General features: G+C 40.1%; 1 protein-coding gene across 1 annotated transcript in view; it reads left to right on the forward strand.

The window, feature by feature from the left end:
• The window catches only part of LOC109466005 (nucleoporin NUP188 homolog), a 23,014-nt gene extending 11,281 nt beyond the window's left edge, over nucleotides 1-11,733 (forward strand). The window contains 26 exon segments of the mRNA XM_019763523.1: nucleotides 1,305-1,437; nucleotides 1,623-1,710; nucleotides 1,917-1,993; nucleotides 2,144-2,258; nucleotides 2,502-2,613; nucleotides 2,754-2,841; nucleotides 3,070-3,189; nucleotides 3,507-3,756; nucleotides 4,203-4,292; nucleotides 4,573-4,689; nucleotides 4,971-5,078; nucleotides 5,081-5,140; nucleotides 5,389-5,495; nucleotides 5,702-5,777; nucleotides 6,052-6,258; nucleotides 6,563-6,648; nucleotides 6,778-6,929; nucleotides 7,130-7,311; nucleotides 7,579-7,770; nucleotides 8,008-8,268; nucleotides 8,475-8,612; nucleotides 8,876-9,075; nucleotides 9,306-9,384; nucleotides 9,726-9,919; nucleotides 10,383-10,512; nucleotides 10,942-11,733. Coding sequence (XP_019619082.1) covers nucleotides 1,305-1,437; nucleotides 1,623-1,710; nucleotides 1,917-1,993; nucleotides 2,144-2,258; nucleotides 2,502-2,613; nucleotides 2,754-2,841; nucleotides 3,070-3,189; nucleotides 3,507-3,756; nucleotides 4,203-4,292; nucleotides 4,573-4,689; nucleotides 4,971-5,078; nucleotides 5,081-5,140; nucleotides 5,389-5,495; nucleotides 5,702-5,777; nucleotides 6,052-6,258; nucleotides 6,563-6,648; nucleotides 6,778-6,929; nucleotides 7,130-7,311; nucleotides 7,579-7,770; nucleotides 8,008-8,268; nucleotides 8,475-8,612; nucleotides 8,876-9,075; nucleotides 9,306-9,384; nucleotides 9,726-9,919; nucleotides 10,383-10,512; nucleotides 10,942-11,127 — 3,548 coding nt within the window. The 3' untranslated portion in view covers nucleotides 11,128-11,733.
• The last annotated feature ends 799 nt before the right edge of the window (nucleotides 11,734-12,532 follow it).

Raw genomic sequence — 12,532 nt, forward strand, 5'->3', positions numbered from 1 at the left:
CCTCTTCATTTTTCCTTGATTTAGTCAAAAAANAAAAAAAAATTACAGAATCAACTGCAAAATGCTCATATTTTGCCCTGAACAGTTGAAAACAGTCCTTTTCTTCCTAGTCGTTACAGTTATTTCATCTTTCAATGCAGTGGTATCATTAGAAGTTCAAAATTCATTGTTTAAATTTTGAACCAGCCTTTTGTGTTGACTTCATACCTCCTATCGTAGCATTTGGGGCTATAATAGGATGCCTAGATTTGTTTTTATTTTTATTTTTTTTCGCCCTGTCGCTTCATATTTTTCCTGAAAAAATCCGAGAACCAACATATTAAATTGGTGTGGCCTAATAAAAGATTATAAATTGGTTGTTGCATACATTGTATATTAGTATACGTACATGTAACTGATAAGAGAAGCTCTGTACATATGTACATATAGTAGTAGATATACAAAAGATCAAAAAGATCAAAAAAGATCAATCTTTATTGCGCAACAATTGCAATGGATACAATGTATGGCAAGTGTTTACATAAAAAATAACAACAACACTAAAATCTACTTCTAGATACATTATTCTAACGCTACCCTATAATTGTGCGTGATGGATTATACAATATATATGGAACATGGATACAATGTTAACATCAGTTCAAGGTGTCACAGATGATATTGTTTCTTTTCCGAAGAGCAGAGGATATGAATTGGCCTATATACAAGGATATTGGTTCAGGACATGACATCAGTAAATTAAAAGTATCTGAGCTTGTCTTAGGTAAGGTAATGTTTGAGTTACGTGAAATCATATTCATAAGTGTCAACCTTTCTTCAGTATACATGGGACAAGATAATAAAAAGTGAAATTCATCTTCAACAGTATGTTTACATGTAGGACAGCGTCTCTGAGTGGCTGGTACATTCTTATAACGACCTTTTTCTATTTCTAAACAATGTGCACTGATTCGCAGTTTGGTTATGTTAGCAACAAAATGATTTGTTTTGGATTGATGAAAGGTACTTCTCAAAAGTGAAGTCCGTTTTGAATTTAGAATAGGTTTGCAGTTTATTGTAATTTCTTATTTCTTGCCTCCAGCCAGAAACAAACGTGTCTTTCAGACGTTGTTTATACAGGAGAGTGCCATGACAGAAGGTAGTAAGTTGCCATGCATTTCATAGACTTGTTCTTAAGTGTTCATACCACAAAAAGGCCAAAGTTCATATTCATGATATTAAGTAAAATGTCCAACATCTTATTACAATGTAGTTAGAGGCAAATTCCATTCCTCACCACAACGATTGTTTTACCTCAACTCCAGATGCTGCCTCCAAACAGCTGGCAGTAAGAGTAACTGAGGTGGCAGAACTACTGAACAAAATGCTGTCCTTTGATAAGTCACTGGCAGAAACTCTACAACCAGTCACAGCTAAACTGTATCCTATTATCCAGAGGTGAGGAAATGAATAATTATTCATGTATTGTGAATGATGGTTTCCAATCTTCGCTAGGGGTTTTCATGATTGACAGAAAAAAGATCACAATAATTGCAACCTTATTTTCGTAAGATTCCAGACTTTTTTTTTCAATGGGGCCATCATACTTTTAAAACAATCTGTGTCTGTGTTTTTTTTTTCAGACTTGGTGCTGCCACAAATCCTCCCATTGATGTTGTTGCTTCCTGTGTCCAGTGTTTGGCTACCCTAGCACAGTATAAACCTGACAAGGTAGACACTGTACTTGCCGTACTTGTATTCCTTTTCCTGAACTTGTGTAATGACGACTTCAGTAAATTTATAGTGAGTTCATTGCTTCTTATTGCACAGTGCAATGAGAAAATGTAATTTGATACAATTATGTCAGATTGCACAATCAGTTATACATCATGGCAATACTTAACTTGTTATAATGGGAAGTTTTCTCTATGATCCAGGTATGGCTGGATCTACAGCAGACTGGGTTCTTACCATTTGCAGGCTCCTCACACATGGATGTAAACAGGGCTCTCAGGTATGGATGCAAAAACAAAATTATTACAAAATTTAATGTACTCAATACTTAGAGCCTTCTCAATAGGGTAAACACTGTGTCCAGTAAAAGCATGTTTCCTCCCAGTTTGAATGATGGATTAAAATTTTATCCTCCCCATCTTTTTCACAGTGGTAGTGGAATGTTTGCTGGTAACTATGGCAACCTGCTGATGTCGTTAGAACGTCCATCTGGGTACTACCCTGTTACCATAGCTACCCTGAAGCTGCTACTGGCACTGGCCAAGGTGAGGATTGAACAACTCCCTTGTCATAGATAAATGTAGACCATCAAATATTTAGCATCTATACAAATTTCTGAAGTTAAAAATCTCTTTGGTCTGTCACAGTGTATGCTATGATACTATAGAAATAAATATAATTTTATGGTTACTATACAAGGAACCATGTCAAATTGCTTTTTCAATTTGTATGCAACATCTTAAAGTTTAACAAGTTGATATGTGAAGCTTCCAATATTTCCTGTATAGGGTCTACAGTTCCAAGAAGGCATCATCCCAGCCGTAGTGTTTGTACTGAAGGAAGTGTTTGCCTCCTTCTACAAGTGGAACTACTCAAACCTTAAAGACAGACAGGAGATTGGTGAGTCACAGTACCACAACCTGAAAATGGACACTTCATTTCAGGTGTCAATTTTGTGTACATTGTAGCTGTTTACCCACATTGTACATTGTACATGTAGTAAGATTGTTTTGTTGATTCCTGTCACAATTGTCTTCCAGGGAGAAGATGTCTCGAGATCTTTCACTATATCCTGTTTGTGTCGGAAGGAAAGGAAGAGACCATGGAACATGATAGCAAGGACACCAGGTATCATTTCTTTGAAGGGATTGAGAAGAGCTGACAAGGTCTTTTTAAGGGTCAGACAAATTTCAAAGGGCCGAAGTGGAAAACTTACAGGACTTGAGAGAAGGGAAGGGGATGTATAAGCTGCACCTAGAGATTACAATCCTAAAATGTTTCAATGGATTGAGCAGTAACAATGCTTTTCATACATGTATATATAGACCCTATCTGACCTGGTGATTGCATGTCTAGGCTAACCCTGAGAGATGTGTGTGTGAGTGGCCTGTTGTACACGGAGGCTGGACACAGTGTGTTGGAGATCCTGGCCACAGGAGTGGAGAACATCAACAATGTCGTCAAGCTACAGGCCAGGTAGAGCCTATCTCTTACAGTTCATTTACCTCAGATTGTACCTTTTGTCTCTTGATTTTTGACACGTTAATCAAATATTGGATACTATTACTGGCTCTTTTGATTTATGTACAATGTCATGTATTTAAGTCCAGTAGAGCACACTGGAAACACATTGATTCCCAACATTTCAAGCACACAAATGTCGTTGATAAAAAGTCTAGAGAAAGACAACTTACGGTATGCAAAGTTGTCAGCTTTGGGAGCATTGCATAGTGCAGTACTTTCAGGACTTGCTAGGTGGCATGCCAGTCACTGTTACCCACATGTATGCCCAGTGCTTTTGAGGGTCCAGGACAGGACCTGATCCAGATGGTGAAGCTGGCGTTCTCGGTGGTGAACCGTCTGCTGCTGCTGAAGCCAGCTGACGGTGAGACGACTTCGCCCCTGGAGCAGGCCCTGACGTACCACGCCGGCGGGGCCCAGCAGGGGAAACACCTGGTGTCTGTCATCGCGCAGTACGTCTACCATCGTCATGACGTCAGGCTCACACGACTCGCCACGCTCATGCTTAAAAGGCTCTCACAGGTATGTATCACAAAATGGTACAAAAAAATTCTACTCTAATTTTGCTCATAGTCATAGATTGTAATTATTTTTGTAATGGCAAATAAGGGAATGGGTCCACTTGCCTATACTAGTATTGTGGACCTTCCTTGATGTAAACCAGTATCTTATGCATAATGTATTCACATTGTATTGGTTATACAGTACATGGTATATGTTATTTCAAACAATGTTAAGGGAAGCAAATGGTGAGTTAAAAGTAGTAGTAGTAAGTAGTAAGTACAAAAATGTAGATCTGAAACTGCTTGAAAACTCCTTCATAATATCGTACCTATGTCTACTGTGCTGACCTCCCATGACCATAACACCAGAGTGCTACCATCTTGTTTCAAGAAGGAAGGATGTCTACTATTTATCTTAGAGCTGTTTCAGCATTGACAATATCCCCTATGGTGTACTCGTTGCAGGTTGCTCCTATGTCTGTGCATGCCTGTCTGGGGGACCAGGCTATCCCCATCAGGGACATGTACCTCACACGTCTGCAGGCCAAAACTGAGGTCAGCTTCTGGGGTATATTTTCTCTGTAATTCTCAGTCATTTGTGTTTGCTTTAGGATACATGTAGTGCTTTATGACATTATTTCTTGCACTGATGTATAATTCTGATGAAGGCCGTTGAAAAATTATGGAAATTTTACTACATGTACTTCCAGAAAATGGGATAATATAGGTGTATACATGATCTCTACCCTCTGTGACTCCTATGACTGTCCATACAGTGTCATGTAACTCAGCTTCAGTTTCTGCAACCTACACATGTACATTCTCCTGTTTCCAGGACCTGCGGCTGAAGGTGGTAATCCTGGAATGGCTGACTGTTGCAGTAGAGACACAGCCAGGACTGACGGAACTATTCCTGAACCTGCAGACCAAGGAGGGGAAACAGGGGGTCAAGGTCATCAACTTTTCTTTTGTACAAATGCCGTTGAGAACAATTTCGATGACAGACTACAGTGAAAAACTTTCTGAACTCTTTGTGCTATTTCTTAGATGTACAAGTGTATGCTGCTTTCTACATGTAGCTGTCGATTAGTATTTAGCCAAGGATAGAATTTGTGCATCGAGCCTTCTCACAAAAGATTAGCTTCATAAATACTTGTCTTTAATAGGAAAGCAGGAGCAAAATGCCTTGTCTGTAAATCTTCACTCACTTCTAATGTTATCCATGTTCTATAGGAGTTCACAGTAGGAAAGAACAGCTGTCTGCAGGCAGCAGTAGACATGATAGAGGCTAAGAAGCAGGGGACATACCTGTGTCCTCCTGACCTGCACTGTGCTGCTGTGGCCTTCCTACATGCCCTGTGGCAGGACAGGAGAGATGGAGCTCTGTCTGTACTCAGGGGCAGGTAAGGAACTTGCTGACAATTGTACAAAATCATAGAGAAAATATTTGTGATGTATTTTATTTACGTTGGTTAAGGTCAGACATCCAGGTAATAAGATACGCCAAAAAACAGTTACTTAGACAGCAGGGAAATTTTTCTGGAAAAATTCATTCTGTACTACTTAAATAATTACATATTGTGATGTACACTGTTGTCTATGATGTTATTTCAGAGAGAAGTTCTGGGAAAGCCTGTTGCTGCCCCTACAGAAGGACCTGCCTTCTATCCACACTAACCCACAGGTGGCCACAGGACAGCTGAAGACATGTGCACACGTCATGAACATCATGGCTATGGAGGTGCACAGTATAGGGAGGTATGGGATCTTATGGCTGATCTGTTTATGAATAAGAGTCACATAGATGAGATGTTAAAAATTTAATGAATGTTTTCACACTCTTTTCATGTCATATGATTTTGGATAGAATAATAAATTCATGAAAATAAAACAAGTCAGAGATGAATTGACACTGGCATGAACACTTGATTTAGTTTATCTTTTATTTACTTTCTTTCTTTCAGCTCCTCTCCAGACAAGGAGTTGAAGAAGTGCTTGAAAGACTTTGCTGAAAAGAAAAGGTTTATCCATTGGTCAGAGGTATGTTCACACAAGAAGTAATTTTACAGCATTGTACTGCCGAAGAAAGCAACATCTAGCCAACTAAAGTAGCAAGAAACTTGTCAATTATTTCATGCATTTTTCAAAGTACAGGGCATGTTGTATACACCACATTTAATCTAGTTTGAACAGAGATATACCCAGTAGATGTTGATAATGCTCAAAACATATGTACATGTACATGTATGGCATACAAGTTATATATGTTAAAGGCCTGTTTTCTTGACTGAGACTATCCCTGTTGCCATGTCAGTACCTGACCAGCCTGGTAGACCACCTGTGTGAGGAGGAGGGACCAGTAGACCCCGCCCACCTGAGGGAGAACCCATACCTGGTGTTCCTGTCCGCCTGCAGGGTGGTCCTGCTGGTGGCAGCCAGTCAGGAGACAGCCATGCACCTGGCGGATAAAAACATCAAGGTCAAGATCATACAGAACATCCTCACTGGGATTACTACACTGGTGGGTCACCTGTTGGATGTTAAGTTTATGATCCTCGGTAGTCTCACGAATTCATGGTGTTTTATGGAGTATCGAAAGAGTGACGCAGAAAGATTTTCCATAAAGGCTCAGTAGTTATGTTTCAGCACCCAATGATATGATATGTGTTCTACCCTTTTTTCAGTGGTGTTGACTTGTTTCTGGTGGAAGGGGTGTATATTTGCTAATTCCTCAAAAGCAGTCGTTTGGTGGGGGCATTAGGCCAAAATCAATGTGTCTTCAACGAGATAGACTTGCAATACTGACTCAGTGTGTACTTTCCTAGGTGTCCCATCTTGACTCAGTGCTGACTGTGAAGGCAGCCACTATGCTGACTGGTCTGTATGTTGCCCTACTGCCACACTGGAAGGGGTAAGTTCCACTTAAAAAAATATCAGACTATACATGTACATGCATTCACCGTATGTCGTCAACTGGTAATTTTTTTTGGAAAAGCCAGGAAGTTCAACATGACTTATTTTATCGGTTTGTTGTATACAGGAGTCTGCAGCCCCTCAGCCAGTTGGAGAAGCTTGTACCCATCCTGGAGGATGTGGTAGGGAATTCTCAGCCACTGGAAAAGATCAAAACCCCGCTCTTGTCTGCCATCCTCACATTACTGAAAGTAAAAGGAGAGGACAGCATCACTGAAGGTACTTGTACTTTCCTTATCGTCGTCCATGGAGGCAGTGTCTGATACAATTGTCATTGTGATAAACTTCCTACGTAACAGTATTTTTGTAGAAAGCAACATTATTGCCTCTTGTGTTTTTTTATAGTGGTGAATTGAAACACATCATAAATTTCAGATACTGTATTTAGAAACAATACCAATTCATTTTGTTCCTCCTAGATACAGAACTGGTGTCCAGACTGCTATCTGTAGTGTGTACTGTGGTACAGGAGGCCACCATCTACAAACCACCACAGCCTACGGAGTCTGGGAAAACATCAGGCACCAATGGCCAGGGAGAGAACAATGACACAGCTAATGGTGATGCAGCTGCGATGGCAGCTAAGAAGGACACCTACTCTGTAAGTTAATGTTGTTATAGATTACATTTTTGTGTTTGTGTGAATGTGTATGAGTATGTGTGTGTGAATGTGTGTACATTTTGTATTTATGTATACTATGTCAGTGTGTGCTTGTGTGTGTGAGTGAGTGAGTGATCTAGGACCATATAGTGCATCAAAAATAATTGCTGTGTTCTATGTCATACCTCTAGTTACAAGCCACAAGAAGGTGGTAGTTGACAGTTTATTCCTATATTGACTCATGATGTCCTGTATCCCACTGTCCAGTTGGAGAACCAGTCTGTGTGTGTACTGGAGGCCCTGTGCTCTGTACCAGAGGTGTGGTTAGAAGCCATGAGAAGACACTGTCTCCTACAGGCCCTCCTGGCCACAGTGGAGACATGTCTCAACAGCAGGAGGAACCTGGCATTTGTGGAGACTGCAATGCAGCTCTTCCTCACAACTGCAAAAGAACCCAAGGTATGAAAGGAGTTTTAGCAAGATTGTTTTCACTTACACTATTTCAGGCTTTTGTTTCAAAATTTCAGTTCCTTTGCATTAAAAAAAATATATGTATGCCATAAAAAAGTTCTGCTCAGAAAAATGTTGCGCTCAGAAAAATATAAAGTGTGAAGTATGCTGGTAGTATAGTTTCATTCTCAATGCTTACGTAAGTTCATGTGAAGTTAAACAAAAAACTTCTTTATCTTCTTCCAGGCTGCCTTTGTGCTTGCTGGAAGTGGAGTGACCCAGCACCTGTGTATCCCACTGTCCACCACATACCAGTCCCCCCAGGACCTCAGTGGTACAGTCCTGTCATCCATAAATGGTAGTGAGAAATCCCTGGACGCACCATCCTGGCCGGGGGTGTACAGGATGGCGCTAGACCTGGAGGCTTTACTCCTGGGCACACTGAAGCACGACTTTCTGTCGGATGCCTTAGATTTTGTTGGAGTCCATCAGGACAGAATGTTGCAGGTAATTGTTGGTATTAAGACAATAATTTTATGATCTGAACAAGACAATATTTGATACCCCCTTTAGGTTCTGTACTGAGTTGTTATTAATGAAATGCCTGGGATAACTATATTCTCTACAAAATGTCAAGAATATGAATGTAATGATGATATTTTAGGACCCCACCTTTTGTGAACTTCTAATGTTTATGTTGATCCTCCCTGCAGTGCCTGTTTGCTGTCCGGTCCAACCTGTCACCAGCCTGCCTGCTGGAGGTGGAGAAAACCAGTTTGTTCCTGTTCCAACTGGTTCACCACAGCCGAGAATGGCAGTTCCACCTGCCTCAGCTGCACCAGGCAATGAAGGTGAGATACTGTCTTGACTGGTGCATTGTGTGAAGTGTACAGCAACTTTTAGTTTAATTACAATAATTATAAAGACACTTTCGTCAACTAAAACAATACAAAATTGTCATCTCTGTACAGCATATTTGCCCATGTGTAGTCAAGGATTTGGTGTTTCTTTTTGCAAAAATCGTAGTATGACTGGATTTCAAATTTGTTTGATGATATTTGAAACTGTATAACATGCATGTTTTAGCAATGGATGCTGCTTTGGTTTCTTGCAGGAGGCTGTATGCCATCTTGTCCACACCTGTGCAGCCCTGCTGTCCCGCCCCCGTTTGTTGGACCACATGGTACAGTCCAACACAAAGCAGCCCAGAGGCACCCCCCAGAGACAGACCTCGGTGACTCGCACCCTCCGACATTCCTCTTCTTCAGATGATGTGGACAAACCAAGCCAGGAGCTTCTCCAGGTCCAGGGGAGGTGGGTTGTCCTCACAATGTGCCCATTGTAAAATTAGTGCCCTGCAAAGTTAGACAGTCTTTCTTTGAAATTATGGGACTTTGACCACTAACAATTGTTGCAAAAGAAAGGCAGTCATGTTAATTGCCATCTATATGGCCCAGAGGTTTTTACATTCTAACTATCTAGTGTATATGATTAATATATATTTTTATGGGTATTTTAAATGTGTGCCACATATCTCTTTACAGATTGCTGAGGATTCTGGGTAACTCCTTGTCTATGCTGAGACATCTGACTCCCAACCTGTGTGAGATCCTATTGGACCAGGTAATATCTTAAAACCTCTTTCATTGGCTACCATGAAAATCTTGCTCAGTCAGTCATACTATCAATCAGTTATCTAATAGGCTAACATTGACAAGTTTCAACTTTTTTTCTCTTTATTCTGATACCTGTTAGCTTTACAGCTAATCTTACAGGGCTCAAATACAAATTATGGAAGATGAATACATATCTACAGGCAAAAAACACACAAAATTATACAAAATGAAAACATGTAAAAAGTAACATTTACAAACTAACAACAGAAGTTTAAAAGAAACTCCTGTGTCATCATATGAATAGTGGCTGATCTGTTGTCCTATCATGGCCCTGTATTTTCCCCCCAGGCCATGGATGTGAGTGAGTACCCCCTGATGTTTGCCCTGGCGTTCGGCAGCCCCACAGTGGACCAGGACTCGCCGCCCTCCCTGGGCACCCTGCTGGCCTGTGTGAACCTGGGACTGAGACTGCTGGTGAAGGTGGAGCCCAGCAGAGTCACCTCACCTGTCAAGTCTCCTGCAGGACCTGCTCCTGTACAGAAGTATGTGCTAACTATGTTATGTAATCCTCATGTCGGAACATAGAGAAATGTGTTATGTATTCTTGTCATTGCTTCATTCTTTCTGGCCAGTCTGTTTAAAGAGGAAAGGATGTAGTGGTGACTTTGTCACATAATCCTCATGTCTAAACATAGAGAAATGTGCAATGACATTGTATTCTTCTAATTGCTTTGTTCTTCCTGGCCAGTTTTTTTTAAAGAGAAATGGATGATTGTGTTTGCTACGGTTTCTAGTGTGGAGCAAAAATACCTTTTTTTTTTCTAATAAAAGTGTCCAAATAGTTTGAGCAATTTGTTTTTAAAATTAGCACAGATCACATATTGTTTCCATTGTTTATACATTGAGGATCACAAGGATAATAATAAACAGAAACTGAAACAGCCCTTCATTAAGTGTATGAAGAATATGATGTTCACACATTGATATGTTTTTGTTCCCTTTCAGACCAGTAGTCCTGTACATCCTGGAGAACTCCCTCCTGGTGCTGATGTCCCAGGCAGCTCGCTACCTGAGGGAACCTGGCATACCTGTCAGGGACAAGCAGCTCATGAAGAGGGAGCTCAGCACTGAACTGGTCAGAACAGATGAAATACATGTATTTTAAAAACTCTTTCACAAAAAGTCATAAGTTTTATACATTGAAAGAACTAGAAATCTTGCAAGGGTGCTATCTGCCTTTAGCATTACCGGTAGGAGTTTATGTGAGGTAATGATTATGTACTTTAAATCACTTTGTTTACAGAAAAGTTCACGGTCTGAGAATAGTGAACATGTTTGTGAAACTATACAGAACTGAAAGAAAGTCCATGAATTATTTGTTCGCGGTAATGATAAGTTCACAGTACAAGTGACTGCGAAAACCGTACCATGAAAAAATTGTGCTTTACAGTGTCACAATTTTGTTATAGGTATCCATAAGATGCACATAAGTAGTATAAGATGCACATGCATGTACATTGTACTGAATGCCCTTTCCAACACTGCATATTTTTTCATTTAACAGGGCACATTTCTGCTGAGTCTGCAGCGTTACATCAAGCGAGGTGCGCCCCCCTCCCCGGGTGCCTCCACCCTGCCCAGTCCCCAGCAGTTCCAGCGAGGGGCCACGCCCAGGATGGCCTTCGGATCCTCACAGGAACACGCCTTCTTCCAGCTCGTCAACACATTCATGAAACGTGTCTTACGATAGGAACGCTGTCATCTTATTATCTTCATCATGTGTATTAATTGAATGAGTTAATTCCGACTTGAAAAGGTTTAGCAATATGCGAAACAAGAACACAATAATTTTCAATGATCCCATGTTTTAACTGTAAGACTACACCTAGGTTTGGTAAAGAAAAACATGTAAATACATGTAGTGTTATATACTTTATCACAGATATAAACTTCAGAGAAAATAACATGGTGAACTGGTAGTTATGCCAATTTGTTAAAGAGTTTTCCATACTTCTTTGTACATGTAACCATTTGATGTATCATTAATTTTTGTACAACAAGCTGTTTTCTATCACTAGTATCAGTACTGTTTTATTCCTGTGGTACTTTATCTAAGTGAGGAACAAAGATAGACTAGAGGAATTCTTCATGATAAACAAGAGTTAAAGGATATTTTCATATGAGACGATTTTGAGGAGTAGACATGGTAAAGTCTTAGACATAGTCAAGGCAAGCGATGTGAAGCCAAATTAGTGAAGTTGAAAAAACTCAAATGAGTTTGTGGTAAAATGGAAGAAAATGTGAACATATTATTCAAGCCTCAACTTTTGTATTATCAAACCAATAGAAGAATACATTGATGAGCATCTACTGTAGAATTTCTTGTGTATGTCTTATTCTTCCCTATGTAACATTACATGCAATGTTAATGATTAACATTTAACACGGGCTAGCAAATTTCGTCATCAATATCACGATTACAAAGTTTAAAGAGACCAACAGACCAGAGAGACCAAATATAAAGTATTTTTGTGGTTCGAGGAGGTTCAATCATTGGTTTTTTAATAGCATGAATGGAAGCTCCTTGGTTCTAGCAGAAATTTTACTGTACAAACATTTTCCTAGGTGATGAAGGTTAGACATCCAGATAATACGATACGCCAAAAATCATATCCAGTTGCTTGAGTAAACATTTTCCTATTTCAAAAAAGGAGGAAAAGAAATGTTAATGTTAATGTTTGGGGCAGTTGATTGGAATATCAAGACCAAATCGTGGGGAAAGTTTAGCCTGGGTACCATCCGGATTTTCGCTACGCAACGCTCGAAAAAATCGATTTTTTTCGAGCGTTGCGTAGCGAAAATCCGGATGGTACCCAGGCTAGGGAAAGTTATGCTGTCCATCGAAAGAACACGTTTTCATAATGACGATTCAAAGTTTCCCGCCAAATTTAAAACCCATTTCCCGCCATGCAGCTGTGAAGGACGCACGCGTAGTGCTTCACTTCCGGTTTCCAGAAAATACCGTGCATGGTTCGAATACGCTACTACAAGGAATTTCACGAACAAAGCTTGACAAGTTTGCACGCTTTCTAAAACATGGCTGGTCTCCAAGAGGTAAGCTCTAACTTCTTAAAGACGCTTTGTGTACCTTGTTT

This window comes from Branchiostoma belcheri, unplaced genomic scaffold (assembly GCF_001625305.1).
Source record: "Branchiostoma belcheri isolate BF01 breed outbred unplaced genomic scaffold, Haploidv18h27 scaffold16, whole genome shotgun sequence".
Classification (NCBI taxonomy): Eukaryota; Metazoa; Chordata; class Leptocardii; order Amphioxiformes; family Branchiostomatidae; genus Branchiostoma; species Branchiostoma belcheri.